The sequence below is a fragment of the Lepidochelys kempii genome, chromosome 1 (genome assembly GCF_965140285.1).
Source record: "Lepidochelys kempii isolate rLepKem1 chromosome 1, rLepKem1.hap1, whole genome shotgun sequence".
Lineage (NCBI taxonomy): Eukaryota > Metazoa > Chordata > Testudines > Cheloniidae > Lepidochelys > Lepidochelys kempii.
Window position 1 is genome coordinate 279,932,105 of NC_136380.1, and position 20,500 is coordinate 279,952,604.

The window sequence follows — 20,500 nt, forward strand, 5'->3', positions numbered from 1 at the left end:
ACAGCATATTTCTTTCCCTTTTCAGGGCTGTGTTTTTAAGTCAGTTCCCATGCCCCCCCCCCCCCCACTTCAGCAATTATTGTGTCTCCTAGCCAGTGGCTAGATTCTTTCAGAATCATATGGTGGAGTCCCTTCCATCCCATACCAGGATGGCAAGACTCACTGGACTGACAACACTGACTTCATGAATTACATCAGGGATGAATTTGACCAACTGTGTTTGTACACTCAGTACCACCAATCCTACCTCTTAGGGTAAGTCTTCACTACAACTGAAAACCTGCACTGGCCTCTACCAGCTGACTCAGGCTCATGGGGCTTGGGCTAAGGTCCTGTTTAACTGCAGTGTAGGTGTTTGGGCTCAGGCTGGGGCCCAGACTCTAGGACCCTGCGAGGTGGGAGGGTCCCAGAGTTTGTGCTGCAGTCCAAGCCTGAACATCTACTCTGCAATCAGTCTGAACCGCAGAAGCTTGAATCAGCTGGCCCAGACCAGCCAAGGGTGTCTAATTGTAGTGTAGACATACCCTTAGTGGCCAAATTGTGGCTGGCCCTCTCGTAGAGCCAAACCTCTCTGTTTGTTGTGCTCTCGGTGTAGAGGTCAGTGACAGCTCCTGTCCCCTAGGATTCAATCTACCCAGGCATTAATCCAATACTCCTCATTGTGGTATATGAGTGCCTAAAGAAAGCCATCTCACAGTAGTGGAGGAATAAGCAGTTTTCTGGCTTTGATCCCCTTCATATAAACCAGTGGATCTGACTGTCCACTGAGGGCAGAGTGTGTTACATGCTCCCTGCACATCATAGAATCATAGAATATCAGGGCTGGAAGAGACCTCAAGAGGTCATCTAGTCCAACCCCCTGCTCAGGAAGTTCCAAAATACTTTTTACCACAGGGAGGCTCAGAATGCCTCCCTGTGATCCCTCTGGAGTAGTGCAGCTCTGCACTACCTCAACGCTGGGGCTAAAAGGCACAAAGATTCAATACAGCTCTAATCTGATCAGTGTGATTGATGGCTCTGTCTATTAGACTACATCTAGGGGTGGGATTCCCAGCTCGAGTAGATATACTCTTGCAAGCTAACAGTAGCATGAGCAGCCATGGCACAGACTAGCCTCTACTAATACAAACCCACCCAGACCCCATGAGTATGTACTCCAGGATGCTAGCCTGTGCTGCCCCTGGGCTGCCCATGCCACCATGACTACACTAATATTTTTAATGTGCTAGCTCAATGAGAGCTAGTCTGAGTATGTTTATTTGAGCTGGGTATCATACCCCAATCTCCAAGTGTGGACATATCCTTGGTGTATATTTAAAAGAGCAGCTCTTTTACTGTTGCTGGTAAAAATCCAAATTAGTTACTTCATTTTATGTTTATCCTTACTGTGAAGCACTCTGAGATATGGTCACACAAAATTACTATTCCAGTTTCCATATGGAATTAAATAGGTAAGACTGATTCTGAGCCATATCTTACTCACTTAAAGTAAAACCCACAGGAGTGAGAGTAAGTGAGAAAGGGCCTAGGAAATGTCACAGCTTTCCCAACCCTATGTTTCCAACCACGGTTCCCCTCAGGGGAGATCAGATGGCAAAGGAGTAGGATCCAAATCCTATGCCTCTCAAGGATCTGTGTGGAAAAAAAAGACAAACTATGTGGTGTGCTGGCCCAGCCATGCTACCACTTGGCCTCCCCTTCCCCTCTGGCAGCAGGACTCCCTAAGGAACTGGGCTACCCTTGACTCCTGTGTCCATACAATCTACCCATTTCTCAAGGGGGTGCCAACCCAGAGCAGAAGTTAATACTTCTAGGAACAGCAGTAACCCTTCTGCGGGCAGGGTTTTGAGAGAAGCATGCTGTGGAGAGAGGGGCTGTGCTCAGGTACCACCTAAAGCTACAAAATCTTGATCTGATATATAACAGTGCAAGTAGTTCCTGCAATATTGTATCTTATACTAAAATTACTGATCAATTTCAATGGATAATAAAGCCCAGTACACTGCACTCTGCAAAGGGCTATACCATAGTTAAACTCAGAAACTGCTGCTTATGCAGAATGCTGCTGCTCACTTGCTCTGAAACTCCTCTTGTAGACAGCACATTCACCCAGGTTCCATGATCTGAGGTGGTTTCCAAATTGTTTCTGGGTACAATTTACAATACAGTTTTTAAGATAAAAAGCCTTTAATGGTTTAGGTTCTGGATGCCTCAGAAGCCACCTATCTTCCACATCATGATAACAGGCAGAATCTGTGGATCTTCCAAGCTAATAACCTCTGGGTTAATTAGAAAGGGGCTGGAGACAGGGCATTTTCAGTCAAGGTTCTGGAGCGGCTTCCCCTGTTGGTGCACCAGAGCCCACATTTGCTAACCTTCAGGTACTGCTGAATTTTATTTCTTTCCTCTCCCAGGCCTGCAAAACTGGCTGAGGGAAGCAACACTGGGCGGTTGGAGTCGTAGTTTGAGTGGATTTGGGAAGATTCCAAATTTTGGAAATAGATCTCAATGTGTATGTTTTATTATTTGTTTGTGCACGCATCCAGCTCATGCACATCACTGCAAACAAGATACTTACCATCTTCAGGTGTTCTCACAAAAAAATCGTTCTCTTCAGACAGAGCACTTTCTCCCACTGTGGTGGAAGCTGCTACTCTCATTTTATAATTTGTGTACTTTTTCAGACCTAGGAAGAGCAAGAAAAAGAATCCTAGCTTGTGATTCTTCTTAAACATCCTCTTTTCCTTTTTGTTCACATAGTAAGTATAAAAATGGGCAATGTTCAAATAGTTGTCGTAGCTATATAAGAATTTATGTAACTTAAAAAACAACTAATAGCCCATAGAGCCACTATGAGATATTCTAAATCCCACTATCTAAAATAAAATTTAAGTTTGGGGCTTCAACTAATCACTCCCGTTGACTTCAACAGAAATGGACTAACTTAATCTCTGTATATAAATTTAACAATTTATCCATAAGGAATTCAGTGTGTATGTGAGCATGTATATATATTTTAGTACTTTGGTTAGTACAAACAGGTGTCTGAAAACCCACAATGGGATGCCTTTTCTTCAATTAAAATACAAAAAGGTATTTTTTTAAAAGTAGAAAAAGATGATAAATTTCTAACACATACTGTGTAAAAGATGAAAGTCGTAAAAAGAACTAGCAGCACAGAAACAAACTAACCCCCTCCCATATGAAAAGCCAAGGAGGGGAGGTTCTATGAAAAAATCCCCATTATAAATCCCTTGCAAAAATTACTAACTACCATCGGAAGGAGCCAGAATAGTGGGTTTTGCCCTCAACAGAAAAGCCATTTCCCCAAATTGGCAGATTCCTCTGGATCCACAAGAAGTTTGGGCCATTGATGCAGAGGCCCTCTCTGCCCCTGCACCAGCTCTGGCCCCCATCCTCCTCCTCAGTTTAGAGGTAGAGCAATTCCATTGGAGCCACATTGCCAGGGAGCTCTCTAGCCATGCCAACCCCTGGACCTAGCATTTATTACTTTTTTCAGGTAACTTCCATAGACCCAGAGGTGGGTACAATAGGTCTTCTCCCCCAGCCTGCCCACTCCTCCCCTCCAGCCTCTCACTGTCCCTTCCCTCCCCTTCTGAGAGGGGAGAGTGTTGCAGAAATGCTCAAGCCACCCTTCCACATGAAGATTGGGGAGGAATGATCTGGACTACCTACATTTCTAAATAGTCAATTTGATACATTTTGCATAACACAGTTGCAACTATTTTTAAGAATCAGAGAAATGTAAGGCTGGAAGGGACCTCAACAGGTTATCCAATCACCCCCTCATGCTAAAGCTATCCCATACCTGTTATAAGGAAGCTATTGTTTGCAGTTATCATGTGAAATGCTCTCTTTGTGTCCAGTTCCATCGCGTAAATTGTATAATGAGTGATTTTTCCATTGGGATTTGCTGGAGGATCCCAATACAGCAAAACAGATGATGAGCTAATATTTTTATAATAAATATTTTGCACTGAGCTTGGAACTTAAGAAACAAAACAAAAGAGTTAATGTGGGTGAAGGAAAGATTAAATCATAGCAAAAACTGGGGTGGAAGGAGGAATCCCTTACCTGAAATTATTTTAAAGTTATGCAATGTTACCTTGTTCACGTGTCCTAATGGTGAGAACAGATGGAGGCCCTTCTCCAATAATGGTGAAAGCAGATACACTGATTGTATATTCTGTGAAAGGTGTAAGTCCTTTTATTGTATATGACAGCTGTTCAGATGAAATGATGACATACTGGTTATCTGTGGTTAAAAGGAAAAAAGCTTTGTTTTCCATTTGTAACATTAAATTATTTTTCAAAAGTCTAAGCTGAAGCTGAAATATTTTTGCACACACATTTTATTGTAGACATTTTCACCTCACTTTCATGGCAATTAGAATATATAAATAATAAGCTACACCATGGTTTATAACTCACACATGGAGGGGACACTCTGTACACGGATCTCCCCATGTTTGCACATCCGTTCCCTACTCCCTAGGCCCTGTAGAGGTCTCTCCACACAGTCCAACTGGGACTGGGTGGACACTCAGTGGGCCAAGCTAAACAGTCGGCAGGATAACTGAGGACAGGGAATGCAGACTGTCTCCCCTATGGTCTGTGGATCTTGGCGTCTGTGGCCCCAAGGAGTTTGAGAAGGGGATGGGGGGAAAATGCTGGTATGGAAGCACAAGACCTCTGTGTAGATGGCCCCAGCCTCCCAGGACCCACAGGAATCTACTAAACTAGGGAGTGGGCCTTGCTTTCTTCTCCACAGAGACTGAGAAATTTCCTCTTCCTTCTCCCCAGCTAACTGATGTGATCAATCTCGAGAGCATCTACTCCTGGGTCTCCTCAAGGAGACCCCTTCATGTGAGGGTTTTGGTAGGAATGAATGAGCTGGGCCAATACTATAAAACAAAGCTAAGAGGCCTGGGTTGGATCAGAAGAATATTCAGGATATCAGGGGTATAGGCTAAACTCAGTAGCCAGCTGACTGTGCTAGTCAACATCAGTGCCCCATACAGGTGTCATTACACTACAGCATAAGTTACTTATACTTGAATACTGTATTACACCAGATGCAGACCTGAAGAAGGGCTCTATGTAAGCTTGAAAGCTTGTCTCTCTCACCAACAGATGTTGGTCCAATAAAAGATATTACCTCATCCACCTTGTCTCTCTCATATCCTGTGACAATACCACTACAAAAACACTGCAAACCAGATGCAGGGACTTTAATGGAGCATAAATAAAATCAGAATTTGGCCCTCTGTCTGCTGTTTAAAGCTCCCATGGTAAAAATTTGGAGAGGTATTTTAAGCCTATATCTGTCAACTAAGTCTTGTTTAATGGGTCATAAATATCCATACTTAGTAAAGAAACAATGTTCTATTGATAACGCAGAACAAGTGTATATACTAATGACATCACCATGACATGGGGGGGTCATCCCCACCTGTTTGCCACCCCATAGAGCAGAGCTGTAACTTTTTGACCTATTTACCTTCAGTGACATTTGAAAAGCTATTAGTCAAAAGATTCAGGGAAATCAAGGTCTGTGAAGGGCTTGGAGATATGTTAATCCCCTGCAATCACACCTGCTTTGGCAACTGTAATAACTGATTGTCTATGCAGCTTGGCCGATGGCTCTAGTGTGCTACTTTCACTAGGAAGAAGGTCAGCTGGGTGATAAGGGGCTAGTTCCTGCCTGTGTGGCATTCACAGTTGCTTCAGAAGGTTATTTGGTAGTAAAAAACTTGACTCCAGAAAATGACCCATTAATAATTTGGTTGAACTCTGTGCTAAAGATCATATTTGTGACAGTGACAGGGACCTTTTGAACAATGAGGTAGGTATAAAAATATCTTAAAATTTTACCAGAAACTGAAGGTAGTTTTGCTGCTCCATTGATGGTGGGCAAGTTCTCACTAGATAGAATACTAAATGTTACTGAAGAAACTGTTTGTATCATGGGAAACATCTCAGCTGAGCCTTCATATAATCCAGTGGCTGTTTCTATTGTATCCCCAGTGAAAGTAGATTGGATATTTTCCTTTAACATGTCTGGATCCACAGAATCCATTGAATGCTAAAGATTAAAAATACAACAACAAATAAATCGCAAACCAAATATGACACTTACCATTAACTCATTTTTCTCATTATACGCACATAATACGCACACATAAACACACGTATATATATACATATTACATATAAATAGCATATAATAGTATGTATATATACTAGAGAGATTAGATTAATATACATTATAGGTGGAGCTGGTATCAACAACTACAATTAAGGTTGCCTGACACTTCCCATTATAAAACCTTATTTTCAATTGCTTATAACTTTGATAAACTTTAACTATTTGAGCTGAAATCTGCCTTGCTGGGTATCTGACTCAGGCTGATTTTGTTTTGTTTTTTAAGCTTCAGCTAAATCAGTTTAGTACCTTCTGAAAATAGGATTAAAGGAAAACGTTGTTTTGCTCATGTTAACAACATTCTTACAACCATTTCATTAAGAAGTTCTAGTGTCTCCCTGCTTTGGAGCAAGGTCTTGAAACGTAGCAGAGGTGTTACTTTGAATGTGCCTTTTGATATACCTAGGAAAATTCATCCAAATCTGGTCAAGTGAAAAGCCTTTTAAATATCTCCCTGCTTAGTAAAGACTTGTTAGAGTTTGGCAGCTAAATTCTCCACAGATTTCATCTGCACTAAGAATACTCCAGCCCAGGGCTCTAGGGGGTCACTGTGGCACTAAAATTGAGAGAGGGAGACCGTCTATCCTGCATTCTCAGTGCTCTGCCTGCTGAGCGTGGAGGAAAGGGAGGAACAGACTGACTGGATTGAAGGAGGATAAGAAATGGGGAGGAGGGAAAGTTAATCGGGTCAATGGCACAGGATCAGGTACGAAGTAATATCCAGGAGATCTAGATTCAATTCTAGGTTCTGTTGCAGACTTCCCATGTGACTTTGTGCAAGTCACTTAATAACAGAACTTGATGAAAGGCCAGTACAAAAATTGTGACTTTTTGTTAAAATTTATTGAAAATTATGTGGATTTTTTTCAAAAATAAAAACAAATTCTGACCAGCTCGGTAGCCGATTATTGAATACCCTACCCAAATTTTTTAAATAAAAATCTAGCTGAATATTTTTTCAAATTTAAATTTCAGATCAAAATTTCAAATCAAAGTTTCATTAAAAAAAATCAGGAAATTTTGACCAGATCTACTTATTTTTTCTGAACCTGAGTTTCCAATCTATAAAATGGGACTAATAAACCTTTCTTTGTCTCTAAGCTCCCAGAGCAAGATCTCTCTCTTATTACATGTTTCTATACTGCCTAGCACAATGGCATCCCATTCTCAGGTGGAGAAGAGGACACTATCGTAAATACATAAATAAATGAATAATAATAATAATAATGACAACTAATTATTTGAGTTACACGTTTATTTTGAAAAAATCCTTTTTCTTGAAAATCAGTATTCCTAAACATTAAAAAAAAAGATTTAAGCATCACTATTAAAAGGAAATATTATTGAAAAGTACCCTTTTCTGTAACAAATAAAAAAAAGCCTTTGATTAGACCAATATCAGTAAACACAGAGAATCAGATTCTGCCACTCATGTTCAGGTGAATGGTCCATTCATTTCAGAGTAGGGCAGGATTCAACTTGAGTACAGATGGAAGAATCTAGACCAGCAGAAGTTAAGAAAATGGCTAATAGGGAGACAGATACTTTTCCAAATTAACATGGAAAAATCCACATAATATTTACTGGTACCAGATACATTGTGGCAAAAGTATCTTTAAATCTTTATTGGCAAAAAGGCAATCTCTGTCTCCTGTGCTTTGCTACATTTGCTTAACTATAAAGTCAAAACCATTTTACTGACATATGCATGGAAGCTTTCAAGCGTACATGTACACTGCAGTAAAAACCCAAGGTATCAGGTCTCAGAGCCTAGATCAATTGACTTGGGCTGGCAGGGCTTGGGTTATGGGGCTAAAAATTGCAGTGTAGACATTCAGGCTTGGGCTGGAGCTTGAGCTCCCCCTCACATGGTCTCAGAGCCTGGGCTCTAGCCCAAGCCCAAACTGCAATTTTTAGACCCAGAGCCCAAGCCCTCTGAGCCCGAGTCAACTGATCCGAACCAGCGAGTGCCATGCCATGGGCCTTTTATTGCAGTGTGGATATACTCTCAGTGACAGTGCAGTAAGGTGAAACTAGAAACTTTAACTCTCAATTAAAAATAGAGCAGGAAATAAGGGACAGCGTGAAAGGACTGAAAATTAATCAATAGTAACTAATTTTGTAATTTAAAATAAAACCACACCAACTACCATATTAGCAAGGTAACCAAAACAGAACAGCCAAATAAAAAACAAAATACCTTAACTTTCCCTGTGAGGATTGTGTTTTCCACAGTCAATCCTATGTCCCGAGCTAACACTTTAACCCTATATTGGGTAATGATTCCATTTGGTTGTTGTGGTTTCCTCCAAGAAATTCTTATGAGAGTGGCTTCTAGTTCTGCTAGTTGTAAATCGGATACAGCACTTGGAACTAAAACAAACAAAAAACCCTTACATTAAATGTTATCTCCAATACTGAATTTAATTAAACACTGCCAATCGATTTCTAAATGTTACTGTAAACTTTTTCAGCACATTGAGCAAAGGCAATCTAAACATCTATTCAGATTTTAACTGTTTATGAAGTGAGTTGTTCCAGTGCAATCAACAAGTTACTTCAAGAAACTTTTATCCCACTGGTTAAATCATGATTTAAAAACATGCAGATAGATATATGATATGCAGTATTATAATAAGACTGTGAGAAGAAGGCAAGATCCTCATCTCATGTAAATCAGTATAGCTCAATTCCAATTGAAGTCATTTGCACTAGAAGTCAATGGGTCTATGCCGATCTACACAGATTTGAACAAACTTATACAAACTTAGGCATAAATAAATCAAACATATATATATATATATATACGCATGAAATGAAAAAGTATTTGGAAAATTATAATTGATGATGGTCCCATTTCGTGTATCACATTTTTATGAGTTTTATTTCCATTTCACCTTTTAGTATTAATAATGATCTTACATTGTACGTATATATCATATAATCCTTTCCCTGCCATTGCAGGTGCCTTGGGCACTGGTGTACCTGAGTCCCTCGTATTCTCTGCCTGTGACACATAACAGTCTAGTCTCCTGTGGGCTGTAATACTTCAGCCTAATTTCGGTTGTTGAGTTTAGTGTGTGGATGCTGAGTGGTGTGGGTGGCCTGTGATATACAGGAGATGAGACGAGATGATCTGGTGGTCCCTTCTGGCCTTAAACTCTAGAACTTTTTGACTCTTTACATGCAAAATAATGAACATCACACATCAGTGTCTTAACATTCCACAGAATGGTTCTCATAGAACTTGAGACACAAAATCATTCATCCTAAAGTAACATAGATAAAAGGCCTGCTAATCCTGATTCACATGAGTAGTCCTTTAACTACAAATGGGACTACTCACATGAGTGATGGTTTGTAGGTTTGGGACCAAAATCTATCAATCTGTCTTATTATGACACACTTCAGAATATGTGTGTTGCCAAGCATGAATATGAATACCAAAATAAACCAGTGTTCAAATTGGAGGGGTATTACACTCACTTCTCACTTCTTCTTGCTGAAAAGAAGTTTGAATAACCCATTGCTTTTAAACCAAAATTTGAATACTGGAATACTATCATCACCTCCTAGTTTTCCCAGAAGCAACTAAGTAAAATAAATCTAACAAATAAAATAAAATAATATGGGTCAGAGTAGGAGTGCAGTCCAGGAGGAAAACACTGGTCTGGAAGTCAGGAAATCTGAATTCTATTCCAGAGTCTGCTACTGACCTGCCATATGAACTTGGGCAAGTCACTTCACTTCTTCGTTCTGCTTCCCCTCCTACCCTTTGTCTCTCTTGTGTATTAGGTCCTGAACCTAGCAGTCACAGTGAAATCAATGGGATTCCTTACAGTGTATAAAGCTAAGCATGAAGCAGGTGGATTGGAATCTAAAACTGAAAGCTCTTTGGGACAGGGATTATCAATTACTATGTGTTTGTACAGCACCTAGCACAATGGAGATCTGATCATGGCTGGGGCCTGTGAGTACTACTTTCCAGCAAATGTCTCAAACTTCAATAAAAGGTTGAAGGAACTGAGTCTCATGGAAGTAATGACACAGAATCGGGAACAACTGGACAATAGGACCAGTGACTAGACCAGAGGACAGAGAACATGTAATAAGTGTGAACCACATCTGAATAGAGAAATTGTGATATGAGCGCTCTCTCCTCCCATTCATAGTCACATAACATTACTGTGGCATCTACAGCAATTTCTTACTTGAAATTATTCATGATTTTTAGCTGTGTTTAGTGTGATAAAGATTTTTGTCCTTTTTGAATAAAAAAAGATCTTAATTCAACTATCTACCTTTTTTCTTTCATCCCCCCCCCCCCCCCCCCCCCGCATCCAACCTGTTCTGATTCTCTCCACTGGTAATGAGAAGGAGAATCAGCAACATGTAACTATACAAAACTCTGCAGAACACAAGCAAGAGCTTTGTGGCTCACTAGTAATTCTCAGGCCACAGTTTGGGTAACTCTAGACTAACTAAAAGAAAAGGAGGACTTGTGGCACCTTAGAGGCTAACCAATTTATTTGAGCATAAGCTTTCGTGAGCTACAGCTCACTTCATCGGATGCATACTAACTCACTAAAGGACTCATCCAATCCATATCATTTTATAATTGAGAAAGGAAGCTAGAACTGGATTTGGAAGAGGAACACTAATCACAAGAGGCAGATCTGAAAGTGTCAGATGAAAACTGGTATTGCCACCACAGGCAGTATTTAAGGGAAGTAATTCACAAGTCTGTTAGTTTTGTTTTAACTAGGAACAAAAATGGAACAGGGCTAAACAGAGAAAAACGGTCAGGAGGGGACACAGGGAAAGGGAAAGATGGAGGGTGGAAAAGGGTGGTGATGGGGGAAGAATGCACATGTGCCTTTTCACACCTGCTGAGTTTGCCTCGATGTCTCCTGTTCTTATCATGAGTAGCATTTCATCTGTTCTATTTTCAGGCCTTTTATATACTGAGATATTTCACTATAATAAATATAAAGGTGTTCTTGGGGTTTCCTTTAGAACACATATGCTTTTATGTTTTAACTAAAGGGTATCAATCACCTCCTTACAAAGAAACTATGAATTTTGTTGAAAGTAGTGCAATTATGATGCACATAGATCACATTCTTCTTTTTCAGCTTAGCGCAAGCTATTCACATAACAGTATTTTTTAAAAGAGCTCTATATGAAAAATATCACTATAAAGATAATTAACTGTACATGTGGAGTGATAACATTTGATGTAATTACAGAAATATGCTCTTACCCTACTATTTGCTGCCATCTACTGGCCAAATAATGGAGTCGTTCCTTTAACCGAATTACCCAGCCCAGAAGTAATGCCTTTTTTTTTTCCATTCAAAAACATTAGTTCCATAATCTTTGAAGGCTTCTGAACTCAAATAAATGTGGTCATAGTGTGTTTTTAATATTTTCTGTGTTTGCTAAACATACAAAACTTTCCTGGGTATTCCCTTTCTTTGATTTGTGATTTCTTGCTTATAATACACTATCCGGAAGAGGGAGTGAACTAGAAACACATCTATTTTTTATACACAATTTACACAAATGGCTTTGAAGGTAGAATTAAAACAGCCATCATATGTAGCAGGACAATTAGGTTTTTCAATTTTATTTCTATAACCCTACCTACCTTCTGGAGGAGTAAAAACTGTTAAATTAGATTTAGGCCCCATCCCGGCACTTGTCTCAGCACTAACAGACACATCATAGGTTGTAAATGGTGTTAGATTATTAAATGTGAACTTGAGATCTTTTGTGCTGTTATCTAGAATATAACCTAGAGTGAAACGGGAAAACAGTTTCAGTTTAATACAAACAGTATTGAACATTTCTTCATTTTGAATACAGTTATTTTCCGTGACAATGAAAGACAAAAGACAAAACCAATAATGAAGTTATTAAGCATAATGAAATTACCATCAGTTTATAATAACTATGACTTATTACAAGTAATATTGCATGCCCCTGGTAAAATACTAAAATATCATTGCAATACACGCAGACCCTCTCAACCAGTCTGAATGGAAAATTTCTTTCCTTTTAATTTCTCTTCTACAATTAATCTCTCCAACAATCTTCACTGGGGGGCGGGCTCTAAAAATTAGTCTTAAAATTATAAGTATGTCAAATTAATTATCTCCTAATATAACTATATACACCACTGTAGCGAGGGGTTGTGGTCTCCCTCCCAGACTGATGGGAAGAAGCCAAAAACCACCTTCTGGTGGGCAGAGCCAGGCAAGCTATGTCCCCTGCTGGAAGCAGAGGGGTGGGACTGGAAGTTTAAAGGACAGGCCATGGAGCTCAGTTGTCCGAGAGCTGGAGAAGGAAGCAGACGTTTCTTCCCCCACAATAGAGCTCTACAGCACCGAGGACTCAAAGGAGGTGTTCGGGACTAAAGACTGACCAGTACTGGAAGAGCTACTGGGACTGCCGCTGGTCGTGTACCCCGAGATGGAGAAATCCCAGGACATGGAGGTATACCCAGGAGGGGTAGTAGTAAGTAGCCCAGGGACACCAGACATTAGTCCGGTTGTGTTGCTAGAGTCCAGGTCAGCGTGTTTCAGTGGGATCCCCACTGACCCAGTGGTGGAGTCCTCCCCCACTGTCAGGGCCCTGGGCTGGAACCTAGTGAAGTAGGGTGGGCCCACGTCCCCCTACTCCCTACTGCCGACCCCACCTCTGGGTTGGCAGCCTGCCCACCTTAGGCCAAACAGCCTGTGTTTGCTGGCTCTGACCTGCCCCGAGGGCCAGAGCCCCTTTGACCACTTATTGCTCTGCCCAGGGGGCTAGAGCCCTGAGACTGCTAATTCCCTGTTTAGCTTTGCATTTATAGGCACACTGTAGCGAGGGGGTGTGGCCTCCCTCCAAGACTGTTGGGAGGGAGGGCCATGAACCCCTACAACCATCCATGACTAAGTTAAAAAATCATCAGAAATATAAAGCCAGGTTCACATTATAGATACGTGTGGAGTGGTGGAGAAAATAATCACAGGAAGGATATTTATAGTTAAGAAATGTTCTATTCTGCCTCATCATCTCTCCAGATATCCTCATTGTGGAGCAATAAAAGAACAGTGAAGGAAGAATATATTCAAATCTTTCTAGCTGATTCTATCAGCTGATTCTATAAGGGTAATAAACGTTAAAGAAAACTGATTATATAGGTATCACAGACTGGAGAACCCTTTCTTCAAGTCAAGTACAGCTCACACATACCTCTCTTTTCTTCTGAGCTGTTAAGAATTTGGAATATTACGCTAAGAATGGCTCTAGACTTGGAACTGGTTCTATGGATCCCAGCTTCTCTTACACAAATAACAATGATAAATATCAAAAAGTTCAAGTGGGAAAACCATTTCTAAGGGGAACTTTTGGAGCTGTCTGATTCTCTTATAACAGATGCTGAGAGCTCTCCATTCTCTAGTGAGAAATTGTGGTTCAAGTACTAAAGAAAAATAAGACAAAGTGCTTCAGTGCTGCTTTACTGGGAAGTGACAAAATGCAAGTTTCCTTTCCAGAAGACAATTTGTGTGGCTGAGATTGGACGCTATAGATTTGAGAGATCTTGGAAGCAGCCAGTCTTTTCATTTGTGCCCTGTTGCCAGAGGCAGAAATTCTCAGCAGACACTGAAGGAACTATCATTTAGATCCCTCTTCCTTCTCACACTGCTTGAACTGCTCTAGTCTTTCTACAGAGATGACAATCCCATAGTGAGGACCAGTTGAGAGTAAGAACATAAGAACAGAACCACCACCATACTGGGTCAGACCAAAGTTCCACCTAGCCCAGTATCCTATCTTCCGACTGTGGCCAATGCTAGCTGCCCCAGAGGGAATGAATACAACAGGTAATCATCAAGTGATTCATCCTGTCACCCATTCCCAGCTTCTGGCAAACAGACTAGGGACATCATCCCTGCCCATCCTGGCTAATAGCCACTGATCGACCTATCCTCCATCAATTTATCTAGTTCTTTTTTTAATCCTGTTATAAGTCTTGGCCTTCACAACATCCTCTGGCAAGGAGTTCCACAGTTTGACTGTGCATTGTGTGAAAAAATACTTCCTTTTGTTTGTTTTAAACCTGCTGCCTATCAATTTCGTTTGGCGACCCCTAGTTCTTGTGTTATGAGAAAGAGTAAATAAAATTTCCTTATTTACTTTCTCCACATCAGTAATGATTTTATAGACCTCTAGCTTATCCCCTTAGTCATCCTTTTTCCAAGCTGAAAAGTCCCAGTCTTATTAATCTCTCCTTATATGGCAGCCGTTCCATACCCCTAATAATTTTTGTTGCCCTTTTCTGAACCTTCTCCAATTCTAATATAATGATGACACAGAATGCCTCATTTTAAAAGGCAATAATCCAATTCCCTGGTGTTACTGAAGAGTTTCCTTCTAAAATAAAGATAAAATAATATAATTTCTTAAATAATGTATGTTTGTTCAATATGTATTCAGGTGTCTTAGTTGATTTCCCCACTCACTACAACTATGGATACTAGACCATATTTAAAATGGTTCGTTAAATCACCAAACTTTAGGATTATCACTATCTACCCATCTCTGTTAATTCTAATTGCCTTTACTATCAAAGTCCAGAATGATACTGAGGACACATGACAGCAGTAGATGGAAAAGGATAACCCAATACAAAATACTTTGAATGTCATGCTCATATCACCATAATTCCTTTCATTCCAACTTGTGAAATACTATTGATGCCCTGATTAAGAATATATTACATGTGAGGAAAATGGGTCTTAGTTATCTGGACAATGAGAATTGGTTTCCAATACTCTTGTAGTAGTAGGCGTTTTGCAATCAAGCAACTTCATCAAATGTTATTGGAAAGCATTCAGCATGAAAACCATCATGTCTGACATTAAGATGTTGACTAGTACAATATATCTTTTTAGACAGAGGGCTAGATCTTCACTTTACGATCTGCGCAGTGTAAGGCACGTTAGTGTGCTACCCCTAGAGCTGCTCAGGAGGGATATTGTAGCTATGGTGACCACATGTCCCAATTTTATAGGGACAGTCCCAATATTTGGGGCTTTTTCTTATATAGGTGCCTATAACTACCTCCTTGCCCCCATCCCATCATGAGCAGGCAGCTCTGTGACTGAGTACTGGGAATCAGCACCTGAACCAGTAGCACTCTGGTCATTGTTTAACCAGTTAGGTCCCTGGGGAGGGCCTGATTAAGGAGAGAAGTTTCTGATTACCAAATCAGTTTGGGGCTGGGTAACTAAACGAGCTAATTAGCACATTAACAAGGAGACTGAATAAAAGAGCACAGAAAGAAAGAAAGAGGATGGAAGCAGGCTAGTAGACTCTGACAAAAGGGAGTTCTCTGGGAGGAGAAACCTCTCCCCCCCCTGTGCTTTGGAGAAAGGGTAGTAAAGCTAGATAATGTAAATGGTATGAGTGCACCAGTACCTAAAAGGTGGTGGAGTGAAATACTATGAATAAACTGCCCGGTTGTATCTACAGAAAGTAAGGCTTCTGAACAGTCTGTGTAAAGCAGAGGATTGGAGCAGCGGCACTCAGCCACAAACAGCTACTCTGCTGTGGTTGCTGCCTCACCCTCTCTGCCCTATAACTGAGGTCTAATTTGAAGCATGTTCTGACGATGTTGTGTGGGTTTGATCAAGTGGCAGTTCTGGAGATAGGAAGAAATTTTTCCCTGGGGCTAGAATTGACAAGGTACCTGGTGCTTTTTTTTCTCCATCGCCAGTATCCTGGAGGCAGAGTTTTAGGTTAATATGGAGTAAAGACAGGATTTAAACATGCAAGTTTAATAAGTGGAGTTTGTAGTTTTGTTGCCGCTTGAGACAGGTAGCCAATGTGAGTAAGAGGCTCCAGGGAACCAGGTCCTAGAAATACATGTGAGTAAGAGACCTAGAAGGTGGCTTCTGGACCCTATTATTCTTGAGGAAGAAAGGCAGACCTTATTTCTTTGCAGACTTCATGTGCACCCTCATTCCCCCTCCTGAGTTGGAGGACAAGAGGGATCAGAGGAGGGCTAAATACTAGAGATTAGTCAGAAGGAAACAAACCCTAAATATTGGTTATGGAGTATGGAGGTCATTTAGCACTACCCTGAACCCAAATAAATGACTGGTATTTTTCAGTGAGGGTGAGGGCCCCAATCACTTCATCTCACAACCCATTCAAGTTAATAGTTTTAGCCTTATCCATTAAAATCCATTCCTTTGTCTGTGTTTTGTTCTCCTCCACGTCCTGATTTAATTGACACTGTAATATACTGCCTCTCTAAAAGAGTGAAATAGATAAGATTTTGTCTCTTCCTGTTTTCAGGTGTACCTAGTATCCATTGTTCTAAATATATATACTGATAATGAGTATTATGATGGAGTGTCCTTCCCACACAAGGCAGAGTAGGTTGTTAGGACAATTATCCCGATGGGCTGCACCAGTGGGGGAGAGCCAGGGACAGAAGGGCTAACTGTTGATGAAGCAGAGCTGGGAAGAGGCAGGCTGAGCTTGTGTAAAGCCAGAAAGCTGAGAAAACCGGGAGCTGCAGAGGAAGTAGGCTGCAGTCACTTCTTGGGATAAGTAAGAGGGTGTTTGAGGCTACAGAGCCTGGCAAGAAGTCAAAGAGGGAAGTAGCCTATAGCTACTCCATGAGAGGAGGGAGATTAGGCTGATAAACCCAGGGAACAGGCAGAGGATAGAGCAGGCAGGAGCTTGGGGAAATAGCACCTGGGTCTGGAAGCAAACAGCTCATAGTTGCAAGACTTAGAGCCCTTGGATTGGAGCCCAGAGTAGTGGGTGGGCCTAGGTTCCCCCACCAGTTGCTGGGAAAGTGGCACAGTGCCTGGCCCTGGACTGGAAGACTGTCTGGAGCAGCATGAGGATAACTGATCCAGCGGGACTTTGGTACCTTGGAAGAGGAGGACTGTCCAAAGACCTGGCTGGAGGCTGAGTCATGAAGAGGGAGCACTGTGAGTCCTGGCAACCAAGGAGGGGCCACGGTGCGAGGAAAGGGGTGTCAGACTGAATGAGAGCTGATTCGCCAGACACAGCCATGAGGAGGCACCCTAGCAATGAGTGAACCCCATGACAAACATCCTTTTCACTGAGAAGTTATCAGAGAATTACCACCAAGCCTAATTTCATAAAAGGAAAGATTTGTTTTCAACTATCCATTTTTAGAATGCTAGTGATGTAGTTACTGAAAGAAAATTATCCTAACAATGATAGAGGAAACCTAAGTTTGATTCAGACTTACCAGATGGTCCATATAATTCAACTCTGTAACTAAACTTTCCTGTTACTATGGTTGGTGGTTCCCAAGACACTGAGAAGGACTTTCCAGTAATGTTGCCTTTGGCAAAATTCTGGGGTGGATCTTCTGGAACTAAAACAACATTGGAAAAAAATGTATACACATATAATTCATATTAGGGTTTCCCAAAAGCATCCTTTAATTCATATTATTCATATTACATATAAAATAAGATCAGAAAAAGACATTAAAAACATCATGTAAATTGGAAAAGTAGGATTTATATTAATATGAAATTTTCTTTCTTTCTGATTTTAATGTACTTCCTTTTAATTAAAAGGAGTGGGCGGGGGTGGTAGTTGGTAACTTATCTTGCAAGAGAGCTGCGAACGTGCAACTGAACCTGAAAAGGGATAAGTACCAAAAACTCCGTCAAGTCTAACAGGAATTTCACAATTGCTATTGATTTTACATTGAAAGGCACTCAGATTCTACGGTGATGGGGAGCAGTATAAAACTTAGATGGATAATTTGATCAACAGGTATGCAGTCTCTCTCTCATACTCTAGGTCTCCTAAAACTAATTTGATAACCTTCAATACTGCCCAAAGCTCCAACTCTGCAAACACCAGCGCATGAAGAACTTTATTCATCTGAGCAGTCCTATTGCTTTTAATGGGACTACTCTTCTAAGTAAAGTTACTAACATTGCTCAAGGGATTGCAGGATCAGGCCCTTCGCCTTTCTAAAGCAGAGCTTGCTGCACTCTGGCAGATTTGTGAATATACCCAGGAGGCATGGACTGAGTCAGTCAAATTCATTTTACTTGGATGCTAATCAGTTTGAATCCGACCAGGCCAAGATGTTTTTGTAAAAAGGGTGCCTAAAATTAAGCTTTTAAATCCATATTTAGGCACGTAAATCAGAACCCTGATTTCCAAAAATGCTGAGTTCAATAGCAGCTGCTGGGTGCATAACACTTTTGAAAATCAGGTCACTGATTTAGGTGCCTTTATTTAGATTGAAGAGTCTAACTGGAGACACCCAGTCGGAGACACCAATCTTGGCCTTGATCCCGAGTAGAATAACCTGAATTTTCCATGAAAATGTAGCCTTTGGTTTTTATAAAAGCATCAAGAGAAACTAAAGCTGAATTTACCCAAATCAAGCTTTAAAACAAATAAAAACTACAGCTTTGACTGTTTGTGTATTTTCCACTTAGCTTTCTTACAAAATTCAGTTATAATAGACAATAGTTTTAGCTCAGTCCTCTGAAAAATAACACATGTAAATTTTCTCAAGTGAGGAAGGTAATATGTAGATTTTTTTTAAAAAAAAGTGAAAATATGAAAATGAAAACGAAAACATCTAAAATTACTTTAAATATGTACTGCCATAACAATGTCCCAGCCATTTTGCTGTTTGCGCACAGCTCAGCAAACACCTCCATTTTTTGGAACAACTCTTAGGTAAAAATGGTATTATTCAAAGTGACGTCAATCATAGAAACAAAAAAACAACTCTCTCCTATCGAGCTAGTTGTGAAAATAACAACAGCTGCCAATGAAAGAAAAGAGAGCTCCTGTCAATCCTGAGGAATTTCTTAGGTGCTACTCAGTGAAGATAACCAAGAATGATAAAGTAATCCTGCCAACTCTAATGGTATCAGCTACACTCACACATTATTCTTAAATGTCAGGGCTTACAAGGAATCAAGAGAAGCTACAATTCTTTTCCAGGGCCAAATCCTGTCACATAACTCATAGAAGTAATATTAATTATTTGATTCCACTTGATCCTATCCCCAGTGATGAAATATGCAAGTGCTGGATTTTGCACAAGACATATGGTAATAATTTTAATTATAATGCAGTCATGTCCAAAAATTTTAAACCCATAAATGAGTAGCAAAAAAAAAAAAAAGGTACATGGAATCTCAAATAGCATTTTAAGCAAGAAGAGCCCTGTCACTGGGAAGGATGGGGAAGGGGTTCAGCAGAGCTGGGATGACTCAACTAGGAGGGGACTTGAACGGTTTCAGCAGCTGGGAATGGGTCCAAGGCAGGGTACTTGTCATTAAGAGTCATGTGGTCACCTTTGCCTCTGTGGCCACAGGAGATCCTGTGACAACAAATTAATGTAGTTTCACGGTGCATGTTGTGGTAAGGGGGAGCAGGATTTGAAGGCACATGCAGGGATTCCAGAGGAAGGGGAGTTCAGAGCCAGAGGATTCACAGCACTCCAGCATGCTGCATGGCAGAGGAAGCTACTTAGGCTGCAGGTTCCTCACCCTCAAACCACACTTCTCCCCAGAGCCTACCCCAGCTACTCAGCTACTTGATCCTAAAAGACAGCAGGAGAATTTGGCAGTGGACAGGTAGTTTGAGTGGTATCACATGCTAAGGTGGGAGGGTCAAGACACTGGAGTAGGAGGTGGGGATTTCAGTAGTTTGGGGGAGGTGCCGTTAGATTGCTTGACGCTGGGGAATGTGAAAAAGTTCTGGCAACTTGGAGGGTAACCAAGTTGTGGGATGGGGGAAGGTTTCAATGTCTGGATGAGAGGGCAGGGCTCTTTGCAATCAATGAAAGCAGCATTCCTAAACCAAAATCCCTTATATAAAAAAAACCCAACTGTATATCCAGGCATGTGCATGTATAAACATTGTTTTTTAATACCCAGATTGAAGCTATAATATTGGATTTGCTCTATAATCTGCATAGTTCAATACAAGATTTAGCTTTCTAGTATTTAGAAAAATTTAAAATGTTTGTAAAAATTTCTATTAAAGCTAAATCAAACATCAGAGAAGAAAAATCTTGAGGAAAAAAGTTAATTTATTTATAATGTCCCCAGGGAAAACCAACAATTGGCATTCACTTCAGCCTGGAAACAAAATCCTGGCATTCCTTACACATGCATGTAAAGTCCCACAACAGCATTTTTGGATGCATAGGAGAGTAAATCCAACAGAGACCCTGTGTCCTAAGAAACC

General features: G+C 40.7%; 1 protein-coding gene across 19 annotated transcripts in view; it reads right to left on the reverse strand.

Moving 5' to 3' along the window:
* PTPRQ (protein tyrosine phosphatase receptor type Q) overlaps positions 1 to 20,500 on the reverse strand; it is a 219,877-nt gene that overhangs the window by 128,971 nt on the left and 70,406 nt on the right. For all 19 annotated transcript variants that reach the window (XR_012156732.2, XM_073327659.2, XM_073327658.2 and 16 more), the window contains 7 exons: positions 17,511 to 17,639; positions 11,877 to 12,023; positions 8,427 to 8,599; positions 5,896 to 6,106; positions 4,127 to 4,276; positions 3,830 to 4,009; positions 2,579 to 2,686 (listed from right to left, as the gene is read on the reverse strand). Coding sequence is in view for 18 of the 19 variants with exons in the window: in XM_073327659.2 (XP_073183760.2) it covers positions 2,579 to 2,686; positions 3,830 to 4,009; positions 4,127 to 4,276; positions 5,896 to 6,106; positions 8,427 to 8,599; positions 11,877 to 12,023; positions 17,511 to 17,639 (1,098 nt within the window). In the remaining variant the exon portion in view is untranslated. The remainder of the gene's footprint in view (positions 1 to 2,578; positions 2,687 to 3,829; positions 4,010 to 4,126; positions 4,277 to 5,895; positions 6,107 to 8,426; positions 8,600 to 11,876; positions 12,024 to 17,510; positions 17,640 to 20,500) is intronic.